The sequence below is a fragment of the Zootoca vivipara genome, chromosome 9, assembly GCF_963506605.1.
Source record: "Zootoca vivipara chromosome 9, rZooViv1.1, whole genome shotgun sequence".
Classification (NCBI taxonomy): domain Eukaryota; kingdom Metazoa; phylum Chordata; class Lepidosauria; order Squamata; family Lacertidae; genus Zootoca; species Zootoca vivipara.
The window spans coordinates 14,056,576-14,074,384 of record NC_083284.1 but is presented as its reverse complement, the minus strand read 5'-3'; the positions used below and the strand labels follow the sequence as shown (position 1 = coordinate 14,074,384).

Below are 17,809 nucleotides of genomic sequence, written 5' to 3'. Positions count from 1 at the left end.
TGTAAAAGGTTCTAGATAAGTTGTAGTTATTTATATCTAGCACGAGTATAAGACAAATGTTTTATATCTAAATAAAATTTAGGGGTTTTTTTGTCTGTATTTTGCTTTGTTTAATTTCTAAATAGTTTTTGATTAAACACATTTTAATGTATATATATATGTTCGAGTGGCAGCTGTTGCACTTAATCAAATAAAAGGGAATGCAAATGACTTTGAAGCCTTTCTTATTTTCCCTCTACATTTTTCCTCTAGGGAATTTTTACGTTTGGGAAATCCTCTGAATTGTGGAGCATGGGATAAAAAGCTGTTGAAACGATACAGAGTGCATAAACCAAGCTCGCTCAGTTATGAGCCAGAGTTGAGAAGTAAGTGTTTGAAATAGTTTTGAGGCACTCATTAGTAACCGCCAGACTGAAATCTGGCCATGCTTCAACAATGTTTCAGAGAGCTAACAAGTGAGATTTAATTAATGCTTGTAGGTAATAACAAGGAGTGAGGATTTCCCTTATGGAGCTTAATGATAGGTAACAGTTGGCAGCAATTCTGACTCTGGATGTGGCCAACTAGGACACTGGATCTGAAACAAGTATACAGCCCTGCTTTTAAGACAGCTTTTTCTTTCCAGATTAAAGATCTGGTCCTGCATGCACAGGTGCATGGCAGTTTTGAAACTTGGCTGTTCTCGCAAGGAAATAGCTTTTCACCCATGGATATAACTTTTAAAAGGCGCAAATTTGAGCAAATGTCTCTTCCCTACCAGTTAGATCAGGCATCCCCAAACTTCGGCCCTCCAGATGTTTTGGCCTACAACTCCCATGATCCCCAGCTAACAGGACCAGTGGTCGGGGGAGGTGGGAATTGTAGTCCAAAACATCTGGAGGGCCGAAGTTTGGGGATGCCTGAGTTAGATGAATCAATCGCTATTTTGTGGATGTATGCAAAGCTCAGGCTGTGTTAGGCAACTGCGTTACTGTTATGGAATGATGGACTCATTGCTAGATACACTGGATAAAGAGGGGTGATGCTTTTGGTTCTGTCACACCCCTTAATTTTGGTCAGTGGTGAAGAGGAGCAAATCATGCTGACGAGGGGTGGGGTTGGGGGGTTGGGGCTGAGCTGTAAGGCTCTGCTCCTCCAGCTGTTCCTGATCTCTTAACAAAGGTTAAAGGCCAGCCTGCTGTCTTGAACTGCTGAGGTATGGTTATTACAACCTGCCTTTTAATGCTTTTCTGTTTCCATTTACTGCAAAGTAGGACAGTTATTATTTCATATTGGTAAACCTCTGGCCTCAAATAAGGTAAAGGGTAAAGGAACCCCTGACCATTAGGTCCAGTCGTGACCGACTCTGGGGTTGCGGCGCCCATCTCGCATTATTGGACGAGGGAACCGGCGTACAGCTTCCAGGTCATGTGGTCAGCATGACAAAGCTGCTTCTGGTGAACCAGAGCAGCACACGGAAACATGGTTGGCAGCAATTCCGCTGTAGCAGTACCTATTTATCTACTTGTACTTTGATGTGCTTTCAAACTGCTTGGCTGGCAGGAGCTGGGACCGAGCAACGGGAGCTTACCCCGTCGTGGGGATTCGAACTGCCGACCTTCTGATCGGCAAGCCCTAGGCTCTGTGGTTTACCCCACAGCGCCACCCGCGTCCCCTGACCTCAAATAGTGAATGGTATATACTACTGGGTGCTCCCAAATTTCCATTTGTTTTACTGATATTACAGCAATTAAGACCTACTGTTCTTTAATTGCAAAGAAGAAAGGAAGGATTTTATTTTCTCTGGTCACAGCCCAGTTAATCTGGCATAGCAGAGCTCGATTTAATTTTAAATACTTCCATTTATGTTGGCTACGTTGTAGTTAATTAACCTGTGTTTAGAAAACCTTGCATTTGTATAGATAAAACTTCTGTTACAGAAGTTTCACAGGCAGTTAATTTTGATGCACATTGTTTGCAACCACCTGGAGTCCATTGGTGGCTACACCATGTAAACTGGTAGTCATGCGAATCAACCGTGGGTTGAATGGCAAAAATATTTTGGGAGTTTGTAGGAAAAGACAAAGTCTTTTGTATTTGGGTTTCCTTACTGACAATACTAATCTCGTGTGGATCTTCTATTTTTTTTTAATTTAAAAAAGTGTTTCGTTTTTTAACTTCTGCTATAGATAGCATGATTACATCAATGGAAGGCCTGGGTACTGACTGTGTGTTCAGTTTACATGAAGATAACCACTACAGGATAAGCAAGAGCCTCCTAAAACCAGCAGAAGGAAGCACAGTACCCCTGACGAGGGTGAAATGTTTGGTTTCCATGACAACCCCACATGATATTAGACTTCATGGCTCAGCAGTTACTCCTGCGTTTATTGAATTTGACACGTCTCTTGAAGGGTTTGGGTAAGGTCTCGTAAAGGCTCTTTTCTTTCTCTTTTCTTGTTACAGAATAATGTTTGCAGTTCCTAATGAACTTCTTCGATTTTTAAAACCATTAGTTGTGCCATGGAAGAAGTGGCACCGACACCCAGTTCTCAAAAAAAAAATCCCTTCGTTCCCTAGAAAATTTTTGTCAGAGGAAATGGAATGGAATCAGTCTTGGAGAAATATAATTAATAATTCAAGTAGCAGCTTTAGAAAGGCAGTTCAGTGATCATGGAATAATCTCAGCATATTTGATTATTGTAGATTAAATATACACCTTCGCTTTCTTGAGCAACTTGTCTATTTTACTCAGGTTCCCCCCCCTCTAATCTGTAAAGAGGCTTAATCTGCAAAGTTGATATCTTAAAAGTATGCATTAATATTAAATTCTGTAATTCACTTATTCAAGTATTTATACAAGGAATTATCTTCACAAAATGAATTCTCGTTCATGCTCTTGAGAAAAGGAGCCATGCTCCTAATGCTGGCTTGATCATTAAGGGATCAAGAGCGTGTTGCGCAATCTGTATTTTCCCTCTTTTATACCCCCCCTTTGCTTAAAATTCTCCCTCTGTTCCCTACCATGGACTAAGTGATAACACCTATGGGTGTTGATTGGAAGTACTGTTCCTAACTCATTGATCTTTATTTAACAGCTGTCTGTTCTTACCAAGTTTGGCCCCTCATAATGCACCTACCAACAATGTGGTCACAACTGGGCTTATTGATGGCACTGTGGTCAGTGGAATTGGAACTGGTAAGTCCTTTTCAATAGACATATGGGGTGGATTTGGTGCATCTGTCATCTTCTGAAAGCAGCCGTATAACTCCTGTTGACTCAGTTTACTTTTAATTTATGTAAATAAATCCTCTTGAATGCACCAGGAAGGTGCAAGATTGCAACAGGAGAAAAGCTATGTTTATTGTAATGGAGCTCCATCAGACTACTGCAAAGTGTTTCCTGCAGCCAAAATTGTGCAGGACTTTTTGATATAATGAAAAGTAATGGTAAGCATAGGCACAGAAAAAAATAACCCAGTGGCAGAAGAGCCATTTAGTTCTTACATGGAGCTGGTTGCCAGGGGCGATTAACCTTTTACATCCCGGGGCTGCTTTGGTGATCAGCAGTGGCCATGGCCATTATTTGCACACTCTCCATTGCCACACAGGTAGCACACATACTCACTACACCTGTACATAGAGCTCTGTCTACCAAGGCAGGATGCACACTCTTGCAAAACCACTCCCATCCTAATTCACCACCACCCCTTTGTGGGTGGAGGGCGACACTGCCTTTTTACATTTTGCAGAAGGGTTCCGTGAAGAGTAAAATACAGGATTTCCAGCCCCCTCAACCCTGTCACTGGGCCAGCAGAGGAGTTTTATTCCCTGATCATAGCGCAGAGCATCACCAATGCCCAGATAGGGAAATAAGGCTGTGGGGAGCTGGTTGGCATGTGGCATGCTGGCTGCATCCAGCTCACAAATGAGCAGCATGCTCAACTGTACCTGTTACTCCCCTGCTTTCCCCCAACTAGGTAGAAAGAATCCGGAGTTTTGCATTTATCTAATTATTAGAGCTGAGCTGAACTGGGGTCACGAGCTGCATGAACATTTTCTTGCTCCTCACAAAGCAGCCCCCCCCCTTGTGGAAGATTGGTGGGGGAGACTTGAAACAGCATGTAGAAGGAGGGAAAGCATCCTTACTATAACTAGGATGATACTCCCTGTTTTGCCGCACCATAACAAAGGAAGTGCAAAAGCAGATCACAGCAAGACGTGGTGTTAGCTAGATGCAGATCTGAATACCACGACAAGGGAAGGGAAAGGGAGTACATTTCTCAGTTTCCAAGGCAACCGGGCAACTGTATTCTTTGAATTTCTGTAGGGAATATGTCTTCATATTGCCATAACAATAAAGCAACTTGTCCTGCCCCGACATATTGTGCTAGGGGAACAGGCAGTGTAGGAGACATCCACATGCCCCTCCCCAGCAGGGGAAATGCCACTTCATTTGTCTTCATTGGCGTTGGTTCATAACCAAATCTTATTGGCTACATAGCATGATATCATCTCACTCAGAGTCTGATCCCTGGTTGGCTGTGATCTGAGATGGTGGGAGAGAGCTGGAATATTGTCTTGTGGGGTTGGGGGGACTTTATGTTGTAAAATCCGAAAACATGAAGAAAAGAAGAGGAGAACAGATTGGCCACCCCTGTTCTATAGCATTCTTGGTGTGAGCATGTGGAAAAGGTTAATGTTTAGGCTTTTTCTACTGTGATTTCATAATTGACCCAATTGGGTTTGCTCCTCCTAGTGCTTGAAGGCAGGAATGTGGTCACCCCACAGGAAACTTCTGCCCGGCTCCATTGCCTTGGGGGACCCCCAGTTGCATTCCTGTCTTTCACTCAAGGTGGTAGCTTTAGAATTACTCCCTGATGCAAAGACTGCGTTTCAGGTTCAATTTCATTGTCTTTTCATCTTGTGTTCATCCCCCCCCTTCTTCTTACAGGAGAGAGACTTTTCCCACCCCCATCTGGATTGAGCTACTCAAGTTGGTTTTGTATAGAACATTTTAGTACAGCTCCAAATCATCACCCAGTCAGGTTACTTACAGTTGTAAGACGGGCAAACAGCTCCGAGCAGCACTATATATGCCTTGCCATTGTCCTTTCTGCAAAAGACCGGTCACTGATTGTTTCAACTAAAGAAGAACTGCTTCAGAACTATGGTAAGAAGAACACTGTGCAGTATATATTCCTCACCATTCTGTGTTATTGTGACAAGAAGGCATAAAGCCCATGCTCCTCCCTAAAACCAGAATGGAGTGATGAGTTTGAGCAGTCCTTTTCCCGCTTATGTGCCCAGTTTCAACATTAGATTTCCTGATTTATTAAACCACATTTTCCCCTGTGACATCTGAACTGGGAAACATTGAATTCTAGGTTTTCTTCAAACCAGGATTGCAATTTTTCCTCCCTTCTATCAACAGTTACTTTTAGAAAAGTTTTAACTGCCGCATTTCTGAATGCAAATAACTTGCCCAAATCATAACATACTTAATATTTTTTTAAAAGGTGGGGAGCAGATAGGTCTAAATGTACAGTACTAAATCTTAATTTACGGTAGTTGAATCTGATGCTTTATTGGTGCACTGAATAGAAAAATTGTGATACATAACATTTTTACTCTGTTACTTGCTACCTTGAGGCTATAGCACTGTGCTGGATGTCTAGCTACTTTTGAGGATAACTGCATACAGCCTGCTTCCTACTTGGGACTGTTCAATTAATGTATATATTTATATGGCAATAGGAGCTGCCATTTAATTTTCTTTTGTCCTCAGTTGATGACTTCAGTGAAGAATCTTCCTGCTATGAAATCCTCCCTTGTTGCACTCGTTTTCGTTGCGGCGACCATATAGTGGAAGGCCAGTGGCATCATATGGTTCTAGTTATGAGCAAAGGCATGCTGAAAAACAGCACCGCTGCACTCTACATTGATGGGCAGCTGATAAATACTGTGAAGGTGAGTTGAATACAATGACAGTCTGATTCTTACTTGAGATAATGTATGTGAAGGACTACGAGCACTCTGAAGGGTTACTACCTTTGCATGTTTTGTGTTTAAGGTTTGAGTACAACCTGGAGTGGTTGCCTTGCGTTGCTGATGGGGTTGGCTTTGAAATCATGGTCCAGCTGTTAAAGAGAAGTGGGTGTTTTCTTCTGAACCAGATTGTGCATTGTGGGTGCATGTGAGATCAGTGTTAATCGGTTATCAGAGATCAAAGCACAGTTTTTGCTGCCATGATCAGAACCTTCTTTCCAGGTGTTCTGTAATCATGGGGTCCATACTACTGGTTTTTTGAAATCTTCTTTTAAAGGCCTGGAGTTATCTTGTTTCCCTTGGGGGATTTCTTCCAGATGACTAGCCTTGAGTAGCATACAGAATAGCTGGTTAGCAGAGGGAGTAGGCTGTCTCTCTCAATCACAAACGCAGTGAACCATCCAACACCACAAACCCAATTCTGTACCTGAGACAAGAAGCTATTAAGAAAACAGCACAGTTTTACGAAAAATTTGTCTAGCGAATTGCGGTTTCCCATAGGAATGCATTGAAATTCAATTAATGCGTTCCTATGGGCAATTTTTTTTTAAAAAAATAATTCAATGCATTCCTATGAGATTTGCTAGACGAATTTTTCGTTATAAGAAAAGACCCGTGGAACGAATTAAATTTGTCTAGCGAGGCACCACTGTACTTCACTTTGGTGATGTGAGACTTGCTTCATTTGCTACTGCTTTTGTTCCTGCTGGCGCTAGCCAGCCATCACTAGGAGAGAAGGATGGAGTCAGGTTGGAGAAGATATGAAAGGGTGACTTTAATTGGAGGCAGGGAAAAGCAGAGGGTGTGAAGGAATTGTATGATTTTGGGTTTTGTGTTGGTTGCGTTTTGAAGGAGATCAATTCCAACGTTTTAAGTGTTTGGGAAGGACATTGCTTTATGCCTTGGATTAACGGTGAGAGGGGATATGTGTCTGGTCCTACCTTTGAGTGATTTGTGAGAGGAGAGATGAGGGATTGATTTATTTGAACCATTTGTTTATATCAGTACGTTTACGTGATTTGGAGAATATTCAGATTGGATGGATTTGGAAAAGAATTAATCTTTTTATTTTATGTTTGCGCATCTGTGTGTATTTTTAAACACAAATATCACATGTGTTCTTACCGCCAGGGGTATTCTTAGGTCTCTTGTCAGAGAGGAATTTTCTTGTTGAAATATTTCATTGAATGGATGGTGCATTTATAAATGAAACAACCTTTTCACTAAAGATGCAGTTGTGCTGTGCACTCCTGTGCATGCTTACTCAGATGTTAGCTGTTCAGTGAAGCTTATCTCCGGTAAGTGTGCATAGGATTGCAGCATTAAATGCTTAACACATGTTGCTAAATTTTGAAGGTGGTTTTTCTCATTTTTCGTTCCTTTTTTCTGATACTGTAAAAACTTTTTAAAAGCAGCCTTTCTTCCTTGAAAGTATGCCTGGAAAGACAGTTTCATGCTGAAATACTTTATATACATATGCAAATATATGCAAATTTAACCAGATTAAATTCCCTCTGGAGGGAATGTTCAAAATGTTTGCCATCAGTACATGTGGTCTAATCACAGTCAGCTTGTGTAGCTTCTTATTCTGTTACAGACTTCCATTAATGTTTAGATGAATTTATGTATGCTTAAAAAATGGTTTTTTTCTGATCAGCATTGGTATTTATTTTACAGCTTCATTATATTCACAGTAGTCCTGGGGGTTCAAGTTGTGCTAATCCACCAGTAGTCAGCACAGTTTACACCTATATAGGCTCGCCACCTGCTCAACGGCAGCTCTCATCCCTTGTTTGGCGTCTGGGGCCAACCCATTTCTTAGAAGAGGTCTTGCCTCCATCAAGTGTTAGCACGATTTATGAACTAGGACCAAACTATGTTGGAAGCTTTCAAGCTGTATATATGCCATGTAAGTAAAAGTTATCCTAGTGTGGTGTTTTTTGTTTGTTTGCTTGTCTTTTGATTTGGGTTCGAGTAGGATTAATTTATTCACATACACAGAAAGGAAACACACACACACACACACATGATATCACTTTGAGAAGCAAGCACGTTCTTTATTCAAAGCAGTACTATCACAAAAAATTCTTCCTCAGTCAAAACTATTGTAACTTGGCATCTGCAAAGAAACAAAAGGGGAGGAGACCTCAAAGGTGCACAAAATACAATTTAGCTACTTTGTGATAATTTTAGTGCAATCTTAAAATGAGATATAATACTTTAAACTGAGGATTTATAAATTTGGCTCGAGATGGTAAAATCCTAAAGAGTTTAGCTAGTAACCCCCCCCCCCGCAATATAGTTTAATTAATTTATATTATATAATTTAATTATAGAATTAATTAACATTGTTCTTTAGTGTTTACGTATTGCACTTTGCACACTAGCTTACACGCCTTTACAAGAGAGTTAGACAAATTCACGGTGAATAGGCCTCTATAGTAATGGTGACTATACATGCCATCCAGTTTCAGGGGCCATTTATTGCTAGAGTACCAGTTGCTGCAGAACTGCAACAAGGAGATGGCTGTTGAATTCCTGCCACTGTTTGTGCCCTTACCAGGTCTGGGTGGTCACTGTGGGAGACAAAACACTGGGCAAAGCAGGGCATTGTCTTATCCACTACGTTGCATCAGCTCATAGTGAAATGTGTTTCTCTCATTCTGAAGGCAAGGATTCAAAACCAGAAGGAGTCAGCCCATCTCCAGTATCGTTGGTCCCAGAAGAGAAAGTTTCTTTTGGCCTCTATGCACTCTCTGTTTCGTCACTGACAGTGGCAAGGATTAGAAAAGTTTATAACAAACTAGACAGTAAGGCCATAGCCAAGCAGGTAAGCTGGAACACTCATGTTGAAGAAGACTTTACCATCTGGCTAGTTTTATGATTTTAACTCGAGAAGTGCCATGTTACGTGATTGTGGATGTCACACAAATATTTCAGTACTGAGGAATATCCAGAAGAGCATGCACCATCACTGTTAATATTGGAAGCTATGCATGTGTGCTGGGGCTGCTAAATTGAGACTAAGGCGTTAACCTTTTATTTGTGTATTTTATTTATCAAAATATTTATATATGACTATTTCTTTTTTAAAATAACAAAAAATCAAAGCTTGCAGCAATAAAACCACACATAAAACCACACAGTAAAAGCTATATAAAAAGTTTAAATCAAACATCAATTAGCTGTTGTGGAAATATGTGTTCTTAAGTGTCTGCAGAATAGAAAAGTTAGCAGCAAGCATTTAAAGCTGAAACAGAGAAAACAGTTGGAACTAATTTCCTTAGTTGTTAATAGCTTGTGCGTAGATATCTTTCTTTTAATTTATTAAACAAAATTCATATACTCCTTGATTGTAATAAAACCCCTTTTACAAAAAAATACATTAAAAAACTAGTAAAGGTAAAGGGACCCCTGACTGTTAGGTCCCATCATGACCGACTTTGGGGTTGCGGCGCTCATCTCGCTTTACTGGCCGAGGGAGCCAGCGTACAGCTTCTGGGTCATGTGGCCAGCATGACTAAGCCACTTCTGGCGAACCAGAGCAGCGCACGGAAATGCCGTTTACCTTCCCTCCAGAGTGGTACCTATTTATCTACTTGCACTTTGACATGCTTTCGAACTGCTAGGTGGGCAGGAGCTGGGACCGAGCAACAGGAGCTCACCCCGTCGTGGGGATTCGAACCACCGACCTTCTAATCGGCAAGCACTAGGCTCTGTGGTTTAGACCGCAGTGCCATCCATATCCCATAAAATATTAGTAAAAACAGTTAATGTGATTTTGTTTTGAATGATTTTGGATAGTAAAGTACATCTAGGTGTCTGGATAGGCTTCCCAAAAATAAAATGTTTTAAGCCGGCACCAAAAAAAGTATAATGAAGGTGCCTGCCTGATGTCAGTAGTAATAATATTTATCATTACTGATAATTTTATTCATTATAGTAATTAATGATAATATAGCAGTGATCATTTAGTAGCTAGTAATGTGTGTTCTTATGACCTCTTTTATACAATATTGCTGAGTAGCAAAGCTATTAGTCTTTTTGTAGACATATTTGGGTATTTTTATTTTATTTTTATTTTTTAAATTTTTATTTATACCCCGGCCAGAGCCAGGCTCAGGGTGGCTAACACCAAATATGAAATACAATAAAACGTAATAGAAAAACACACACACACACACACAAAAAAAAAAGCACTAATTTCTTCTCCCTCTCCTGGGTCTACCAGTGCTAAAGTGTGATATGAAAAAATCATATAAGTGCAGAGTGGGAGATGACCATGGGAAATTGGACATTGTAAGATCAGCTGTTTGTTTTTTTCATATTGATTTCCCTGTCTTTACTTCTAAATTTTAGAGAGATATACTCTAACAGAACTGGAGAACATTGGGTTTAATGGAATTCAGGACCCACTATATGCTTAGCATTTTTACAGAAGCCACCTCTGGTCTCCTTTTATGATGCCTCTATCTATATGGACCCACAAAGAGTTGGCTCAAGTCCATAAATTAAAAGCAATTTAAACCATATATGCTAACCTGTTCTTTAAAACTTCCAAGAGAAATACTTCCACTGCCCCTTTAGGTTGCTAGTTCTGCTACCTCACATCTCAGCCTGCATTAATCCTTGAATTAAAATTCAAGTGTTCAGAATTTACCTAACCTTACCTTGGGGGGGGGGCTAAGCATTATTCTGCCACTTCATGAAAATGTATTAAACACTTTGTGTCGCTGAAGAAACCCTCTAAATGATCAGTTTTCCTTGTTTTAATTAGTTGGCTGTTTCATCTCATGAGAATGCCACTCCAGTGAAGCTGCTTCACAATTCAGGAGGACATCTGAATGGACCCGCACGTACCATTGGTGCAGCTCTGATAGGATATCTGGGTGAGATGAGTTGCAGTTCTTTCACTTCTTTAGTTCCAGTGTTTAGTTGCAATATAGAGTTTAAGGTGCTTTTTACACATTGACCATGGTACTAGAGGCTCAGATCCAAGCTTGGGAGCCCTCTAAATTCTTTTCCTCCTAAGTAGAGGAACACCCAGCACATGGGATGGGGAATCCTGATCTCTGCCCCAATATCACAAACTTTAGGCATTGACTCATGCTCTTTGGCTTTGCCTTGTGGTGTTGGCACCTCTGCACAATAAAATAATAATTGAACATGATTGGCAGCATCCTGCTGTCCCTTAGAATACATATCTGGAACCTTGCCATGCTTATTTCTCCCTTGTTTACCAAGCAGTCTGCTCCTAGGAAATTCTCACAAGGTTTCTATCACCTCCTGGCCTATAGGCATCTGATTTGTAGTCCCTCCTCGTATGTCAAGATTTGTAATCTCCGAGAATTATTCTGTCCATGAATTATTATTATTTTTGATGGCCCATGCTTCGAAATCTATGATTCTTAAAATAGTCAAAGTTTGTGGTCTTTGCTTTTGTGGAGTTTGGATAAAACGTATGGAGCTTCTTACTGCTCTGTTGGCTGACCAGTCATATGCGAGTTGGTCCCTATTAGTGCCTTGGGCACTTTTCAAAATGAAAAGGCAGGATAAAAATCTGCTTCAGCAAATGAACATTACTGGTGGAAATGATGGTTTTTACTTTAGGCTCATGCATGCTTTTCCATGGGGGAATATTATGAGAGCAGGAAGGATCATGGCTCAGTGATAGAGCTTTGCATTTATAATGAAATAAGTTTATGAAAACAAAATATGCATGCAGAAGGTTCTAGTTTCAGTCCCCAGCATCTTCAGGTGTGGATTGGAAAAGGGATCTGCCTGAAATCCTGGAGAACTGCTGTTGGTCAGTATAAACAAAAGTGAGTTAGATGGGCTGTTTATGGGAGAGATTTGATGCAAGGGATGGATGACACTGGCCTGACCAGAAATCAATGCTGAAAAAAATCTCAGTAGCTTTACGTTTCTTCAAGTAGTTTAAGTTGCACACCTGAGCGCCCCATTTCCCCCTCACATCTTATAGTCCCATCCACCTAACAAGAAAAACAAAGAAACCCTTACCTTGGACAGAGAGGGCAAACAGGCATCAGGGAGTGGAGTAAGTAGCTCACGGCAAGAGTATGGGTTGTGGCCAAAGTCCACAGAGCTCACTCGACTCGCTGCCCTGCAAATTGCCAGTGGTGGAGGAAGGGTACATGCAGTAGTGGACAGGTTGATAGGGCTGGGCCACTTGCTTGGCCCTTGTCTGGCTGAATCACTGCAACATCCTGGGATGGAGAGAAGGAAGGCAATGATGTTGAGGTTGGTGTGGTGCAGCCACCATGGCAGGAGCATTGGGTTGCAATTTACATTGCACCAACCTTGCCATCACTGCGCCCCTCCCCCACTCCATCCTGGTATGCTGCAGCGATTCATCTGAGCTGGGCATCCCCACTATGCCATCCTCTGCTGGGCACACCACCAGTTTGAGGATGGGCAAGTTTGAAGGATGGTTGTGCCTGCCTTGAGTTGTGGCTGTACTAATTAGGCCAGCATTGTTAGCACATGTTTGAGCACCCCGTATAATTGAGTAATTGCCCCATCTCTAATGTGCGTTGTCTTATTTGCATGTAATTGTTCAGCAAATGGATTGTGAGTCTCCTTTGAAAGCAAAATGCGTTAGAAGTCATGTTAATTTTATATAGTTTACGTTTACTACAAATGAGCTAATTTCCCGTCCGCTCATTAAGGGCTTTTGTTTGGTTTTGTTTGTTTCTGTTTCTGATGTTGTAGGTTCTTGGGAAATGGGAAATGCTTTCACTGTTTTTGAATCACATTAGAAGTTTTTGGTTGTACGGCAATCCATTAAACACACTAATGCCAATTGGTTTATTTTTTTGCCACCTTATGCTCAGGAGTAAGAACATTTGTCCCAAAGCCTGTTGCCACTACGTTACAGTACATTGGTGGAGCAGCTGCTATTCTGGGTCTGGTAGCCATGGCTTCGGATGTCGAGGGGCTGTATGCTGCTGTGAAGGCCCTTGTGTGTGTGGTAAAGAGCAACCCTCTGGCTAGCAAAGAAATGGAAAGAATCAAAGGTTATCAGGTGCGTGCGATTTGAATTCTTACATGATTTTGCATTTCAAGCATTGATGCGTCAACACATTTCATCCCTACCTTGCCTTTAAAGTCAGTTGCATTCTTTAGCTCTGTTTCCTTGTGTACTGTAAAGGCTTTCAGTCAGGGACAGCTCTGTGACATCTGCTAGCTCAGCAGAGACTCTTACCTGCTGCCAAATCAAAGGAAGAACACACAGGAGCCTGAAGAGAAATACATGAGGAGGAGCTTCTATTGTTGTTACCGTAATCAAGGGCAGTGCACCATCTATGTCAGTTGAAGAGCATTTGAAGCCAGTAGTGAGGTTGATTTATCTGTCTATTTTAAAACATAGTAATTTGTTTGGACAAATGGATGGAGCTTCTCCTATGAGCTGGGAATGACTTTCCATCAAAGGAGATGAGACCCTTGTTCTAATCTCATCACGTCCAAGATGACTTGCCTGACCTGCAATGTGCCATAGGATTTAGAATGGGCCATTTTGTGTATGAGGCCCATCTATCACTTAACTCCTGAACTGAATTTGCCAATAGGAGACCTGTTTATCAATACCGCAGTGAAAGAACTAGATAATCATCACTGTGAGGCGGCTTTATTAGCCATTCTGACTGCATTTGATTTGCTTTCAATAGGCACCAAATATTATTGTCTTCTGAAAACTATTCACGGCCCAGACGAGTTATGTTCAGTACCGAGGTAGGAACACTTAAACATTCACTGGGCAGTAAAACGTGCTTTAGAAATTGCTTCCTTCTAAGCACATTTTTAAAAATCAAGGAAAACGTTTTGGAATTCAAAGGTAATGGATTCAGAAATGCTGAGAACTTATTGTTCAAAATGCAGCTGCGGACTCCTGTTATATCCACCTGGATAATCAAATATTAAATTACAAAAGGCTGCAACTTCTACCCCCAATCTTTTCACCCACCATGATGACTTTTTTGTTTTGTTTCCTTTTGACAAGTAGTTTTGTGTAGGACTAGTCACTAGCAACCCCATCCCTGAGAATAGCCTCTTCATTTCAGAATGCCTGCTGTTTTGTCAGTTAATGTCAACTTTACCTCTTTCTGCTTTTCCATTGTAATTCTTGGTATTATCAACAGTTTATGACAAAGAAATGTACACTATACATGATCTTTGAATTTACAAAAGCATGTCTCTCGAATGGCTCTGCCCTGCTGTGATACTTTTTATTATGCTTGGAATAAGATGATATTTCCTTTGTCTGCAAAATGCTGTAACAATTATAAAAGGAGGGGGGAACCTACTTTGTCACTCAGTGTCCATACGTTACTTACTTGTATTTCAGTTACTGGCAATGCTGTTAAAGAAGAAACGCTCTCTTCTGAATAGCCACATTCTTCATTTGACCTTTTCCTTGGTGGGGACTGTTGACAGTGGTCACGAAACATCCATTATTCCAAATTCAACTGCCTTCCAGGACCTGCTTTGCGACTTCGAGGTACATAGGGCACCCCTGAAAGCTAGAAATTATTACAATCACTAGGAAACCTGGGGCAAGTGTTTTCTGAAACAGAAAGCACGCCAGTGAAAGAGACTGGTTTTGTGGATCTCATGAAACTACATATCTAATGCTGTACATTATGCAATTGCAGTGCAAAGAGAGACTATAATCTATCAACAATGTTGATTGATTGTAACGCAGCCCTCTTAAAATATATTACATTCTGTTTCGTGAAGGAGGTAAGTCTTGAAGCTAAACTCAAGAGTTGGTGTCAGGAATACCTTTTGAAATAACACATGACCAATCATGAACGGCCTCTAACATAATTATTTTGCCACAGGATAGGACTTTGCAGTTACTCTGCTAGGGTGTGGAAAACTATTGTTGCAGGTGAAAATTAATATGGAGTCTGACATGTATTTGAATGAAATATTCAGTGTCAGGCTTGGCTCCCTTTAATTGAGAGCCAGATTAAATGAAGACTTGAAGGGAATGCAAATAGTTGTCAATAAGGAGCAGCATGAGCAGTCTACTGTTTGCTCAGACCACCGAAGCACCCTGACCTAGAAACCTTTTCATGACTCAGGCATTATGATATAACCTGCTAAGGTTGTTGGTGTAAAGGAGAGAGAGGGGACCTTTTTCAGCCGGAGGGCCACATTCCCTTCTGGGGAATCTTCTGGCATCCACATGCCAGTGGTGGGCAGGAACAGAGTCAAAAGTGGGCAGAGCATTGAATGCTAATTGTTTTCCTTTGTGCAGTAGGCTAGTTCCCACACACTGCTTTCTATCCCCCATCCAGGCCAGTGAGAAGCATTATCAGAGTTCAACGATGCATTTTAGGTAGGCAGAAACATAGAATCCTAGAGTTGGAAGGGATCCTGAGTTTCACCTAGTCCAACCCCCTGCAATGCAGGAATCTCAGCTAAAGCATCCCTGACAGATGCCCATCCAACTTCTGCTTAAATACCTCCAAGGAAGGAGAGTCCACCACCTCTTGTGGGAGTCTGTTCCACTGCCGAAGAGCTCTTACTATCAGAAAGTTCTTCTGGGTGTTTAGTCGGAATCTCCATTCTTGTAACTTGAATCCATTGTTTCAGGTCCTACCCTCCAGACCAGGAAAAAAAAGGTTTGCTTCATCTTCCATGTGACAGCTGTTTATCATATCTCCTCTTAGTCTCCTCTTTTGCACACTAAACATACCCAATTCCCTCAACTGTTCCTCCCAAGGCTTGGCTTCTAGACCCTTTATCATCACTCAGGTGCAAAGCAGGGCTAGTAAGAGGATGTGGCCTTGGGTGAGATGGTGTGGCTTTGGAGTGCCCCGTGGGTCAGACAGAGAGGCCTGGATGGCTGCATTTTGAGCATCCACATCCATGGTGTCAGGAAACTGCCTTACCACTAGATACTGGATGGCATGGGTGGGTGCCACGGGTCCTATGAATGGAATATGGGTTGAGTGACCATTTTCTGGATTTGTGTGGTGCATGACGAGCAAATAATGACCCATGGCAGATTCTGGTTTCCCGCGTTTGTGTTTAAACTGATAATCCAAATGCACAGTATTTGTAGTTTTAAATAATGCCTATGGAACTAAGGGACAAGATTTGATAAAGGGCAGGATTAGCTGATAGCTAACAGCAAAAGACATTTTAGACTGATGACCAGAAAATGAGAGTTTTTAAAAAATGAAAGGGAGTTAGTGTATGTGGTCTTGAGAAATAGGATTTTTGAGGCTGTTGCAGATAGGATATCACAGAAGACATAAAATCGGAAATGAAGAGGGGGGGGGGAGATAAGCAGCAGCACATTACCTTAAGCGAAGTCAAGGGTATAAGAAAGGGAAATGATTGGACAGACAAGTTAAGTTTGGAGTTTTAAATGAAAATACTTTTGACTGTGTAGTTTGATTTGCAGTAGCTTTTCACATCGCTGGTAGCTGAAGGAGATCTGCACACTGATCATAACAAGAGGTGAAAGGGATTGTTTTTGCAGTGACAGAAGGCTAGCAGGAAGCAGCCTTTGAAGAAGAGATTTAAGTTATTGAAAATAGAGGTGTCTAGGCCACAAAGGCTTTAGCAATAGCAAGCAAATAACCAATATGGAGAAAATGACACACCCTTGTATGTGGCAAGTGTAAGTCGATTAACATACTTCTACGGCATTGATTAATGCGCTGTATTAGCGCTGTTTGTTGTTTAGTTTTCAGATTATAATCTTCCCCTGTTAGATTCTCAGTCTTTTATAAATGGAAGATGAAGAGGCTAAATCTTGTCATTTTATACCTGCAGATCAACTAGAATATTAATTTACTTGTTATTTACTTGTTAAATCTATGGGCTTTATTGTTTGATTGGTGGGCTGACAATTGCAATCTGGTATGGAAAGAAAAGAATAATTGTTTATGATAACTTCATTTAGACCCTTTTTTCCAGTGGGAAAAAGCAACACCTGGGACAAAAACAGCAATAGCTAATTCTAATATTAGTAAAAAAATTCCTTCCAGTAGCACCTTAGAGACCAACTAAGTTTGTCATTGGTATGAGCTTTCGTGTGCATGTACACTTCTTCAGATACCATGCATGCACACGAAAGCTCATACCAATGGCAAACTGGGTTGGTCTCTAAGGTGCTACTGGAAGGAATTTTTTTTATTTTGTTTTGACTACGGCAGACCAACACAGCTACCTACCTGTATCTAATATTAGTAGTCTAGAATAACTCTATTAAGCAGAATAGCACATGCCAGCTACAAATCAGCTGTATATTTTGTATTTCAGGTCTGGCTGCATGCACCCTATGAACTTCACCTCTCCTTATTTGAACATTTCATTGAACTTCTTACTGAATCCAGGTAACGTCTGATATAATTTGTCTTGTAAACAATACAGCATTATGTACAATCCAGATTTTGCCTCCCAGTCTCTCTCCCCTTTTCTTGCTCTAATGCGGCGTCATGGTTTTGATTTGATATAATCTGAAGGGTTTTTTATTATGACGGGAGAACAGGAAAGGAGAGGTGGAACTTGTGGAAAAATACTGAAAGACAGACAGTGAGATAAGAGAGCTGGACTGAATTGAATGCTAAGCACCTAGTCCTAACTATTGGAAGTTCCATTCAGATAGTTATGAAGACTACAATATGAAATGCAAACATGAAGTCGTGTTTTGTTATGTCATTGGCCAACATTTCATTGGCACTGGGATGAGGAAGATTGCGCTAGCCCCATGTCCTGTCACCATCAGAGACTAGGCCCAAGA

General features: G+C 41.1%; 1 protein-coding gene across 4 annotated transcripts in view; it reads left to right on the top strand.

Moving 5' to 3' along the window:
• Nucleotides 1-17,809, top strand: part of WDFY3 (WD repeat and FYVE domain containing 3) — a 125,871-nt gene that overhangs the window by 56,902 nt on the left and 51,160 nt on the right. For all 4 annotated transcript variants that reach the window (XM_035112493.2, XM_035112491.2, XM_035112492.2 and 1 more), the window contains 11 exons: nucleotides 253-365; nucleotides 2,169-2,400; nucleotides 3,078-3,178; nucleotides 4,934-5,152; nucleotides 5,768-5,949; nucleotides 7,705-7,936; nucleotides 8,697-8,857; nucleotides 10,805-10,916; nucleotides 12,882-13,072; nucleotides 14,393-14,545; nucleotides 17,329-17,402. In XM_035112493.2, the coding sequence (XP_034968384.2) occupies nucleotides 253-365; nucleotides 2,169-2,400; nucleotides 3,078-3,178; nucleotides 4,934-5,152; nucleotides 5,768-5,949; nucleotides 7,705-7,936; nucleotides 8,697-8,857; nucleotides 10,805-10,916; nucleotides 12,882-13,072; nucleotides 14,393-14,545; nucleotides 17,329-17,402 (1,770 nt within the window). The remainder of the gene's footprint in view (nucleotides 1-252; nucleotides 366-2,168; nucleotides 2,401-3,077; nucleotides 3,179-4,933; nucleotides 5,153-5,767; nucleotides 5,950-7,704; nucleotides 7,937-8,696; nucleotides 8,858-10,804; nucleotides 10,917-12,881; nucleotides 13,073-14,392; nucleotides 14,546-17,328; nucleotides 17,403-17,809) is intronic.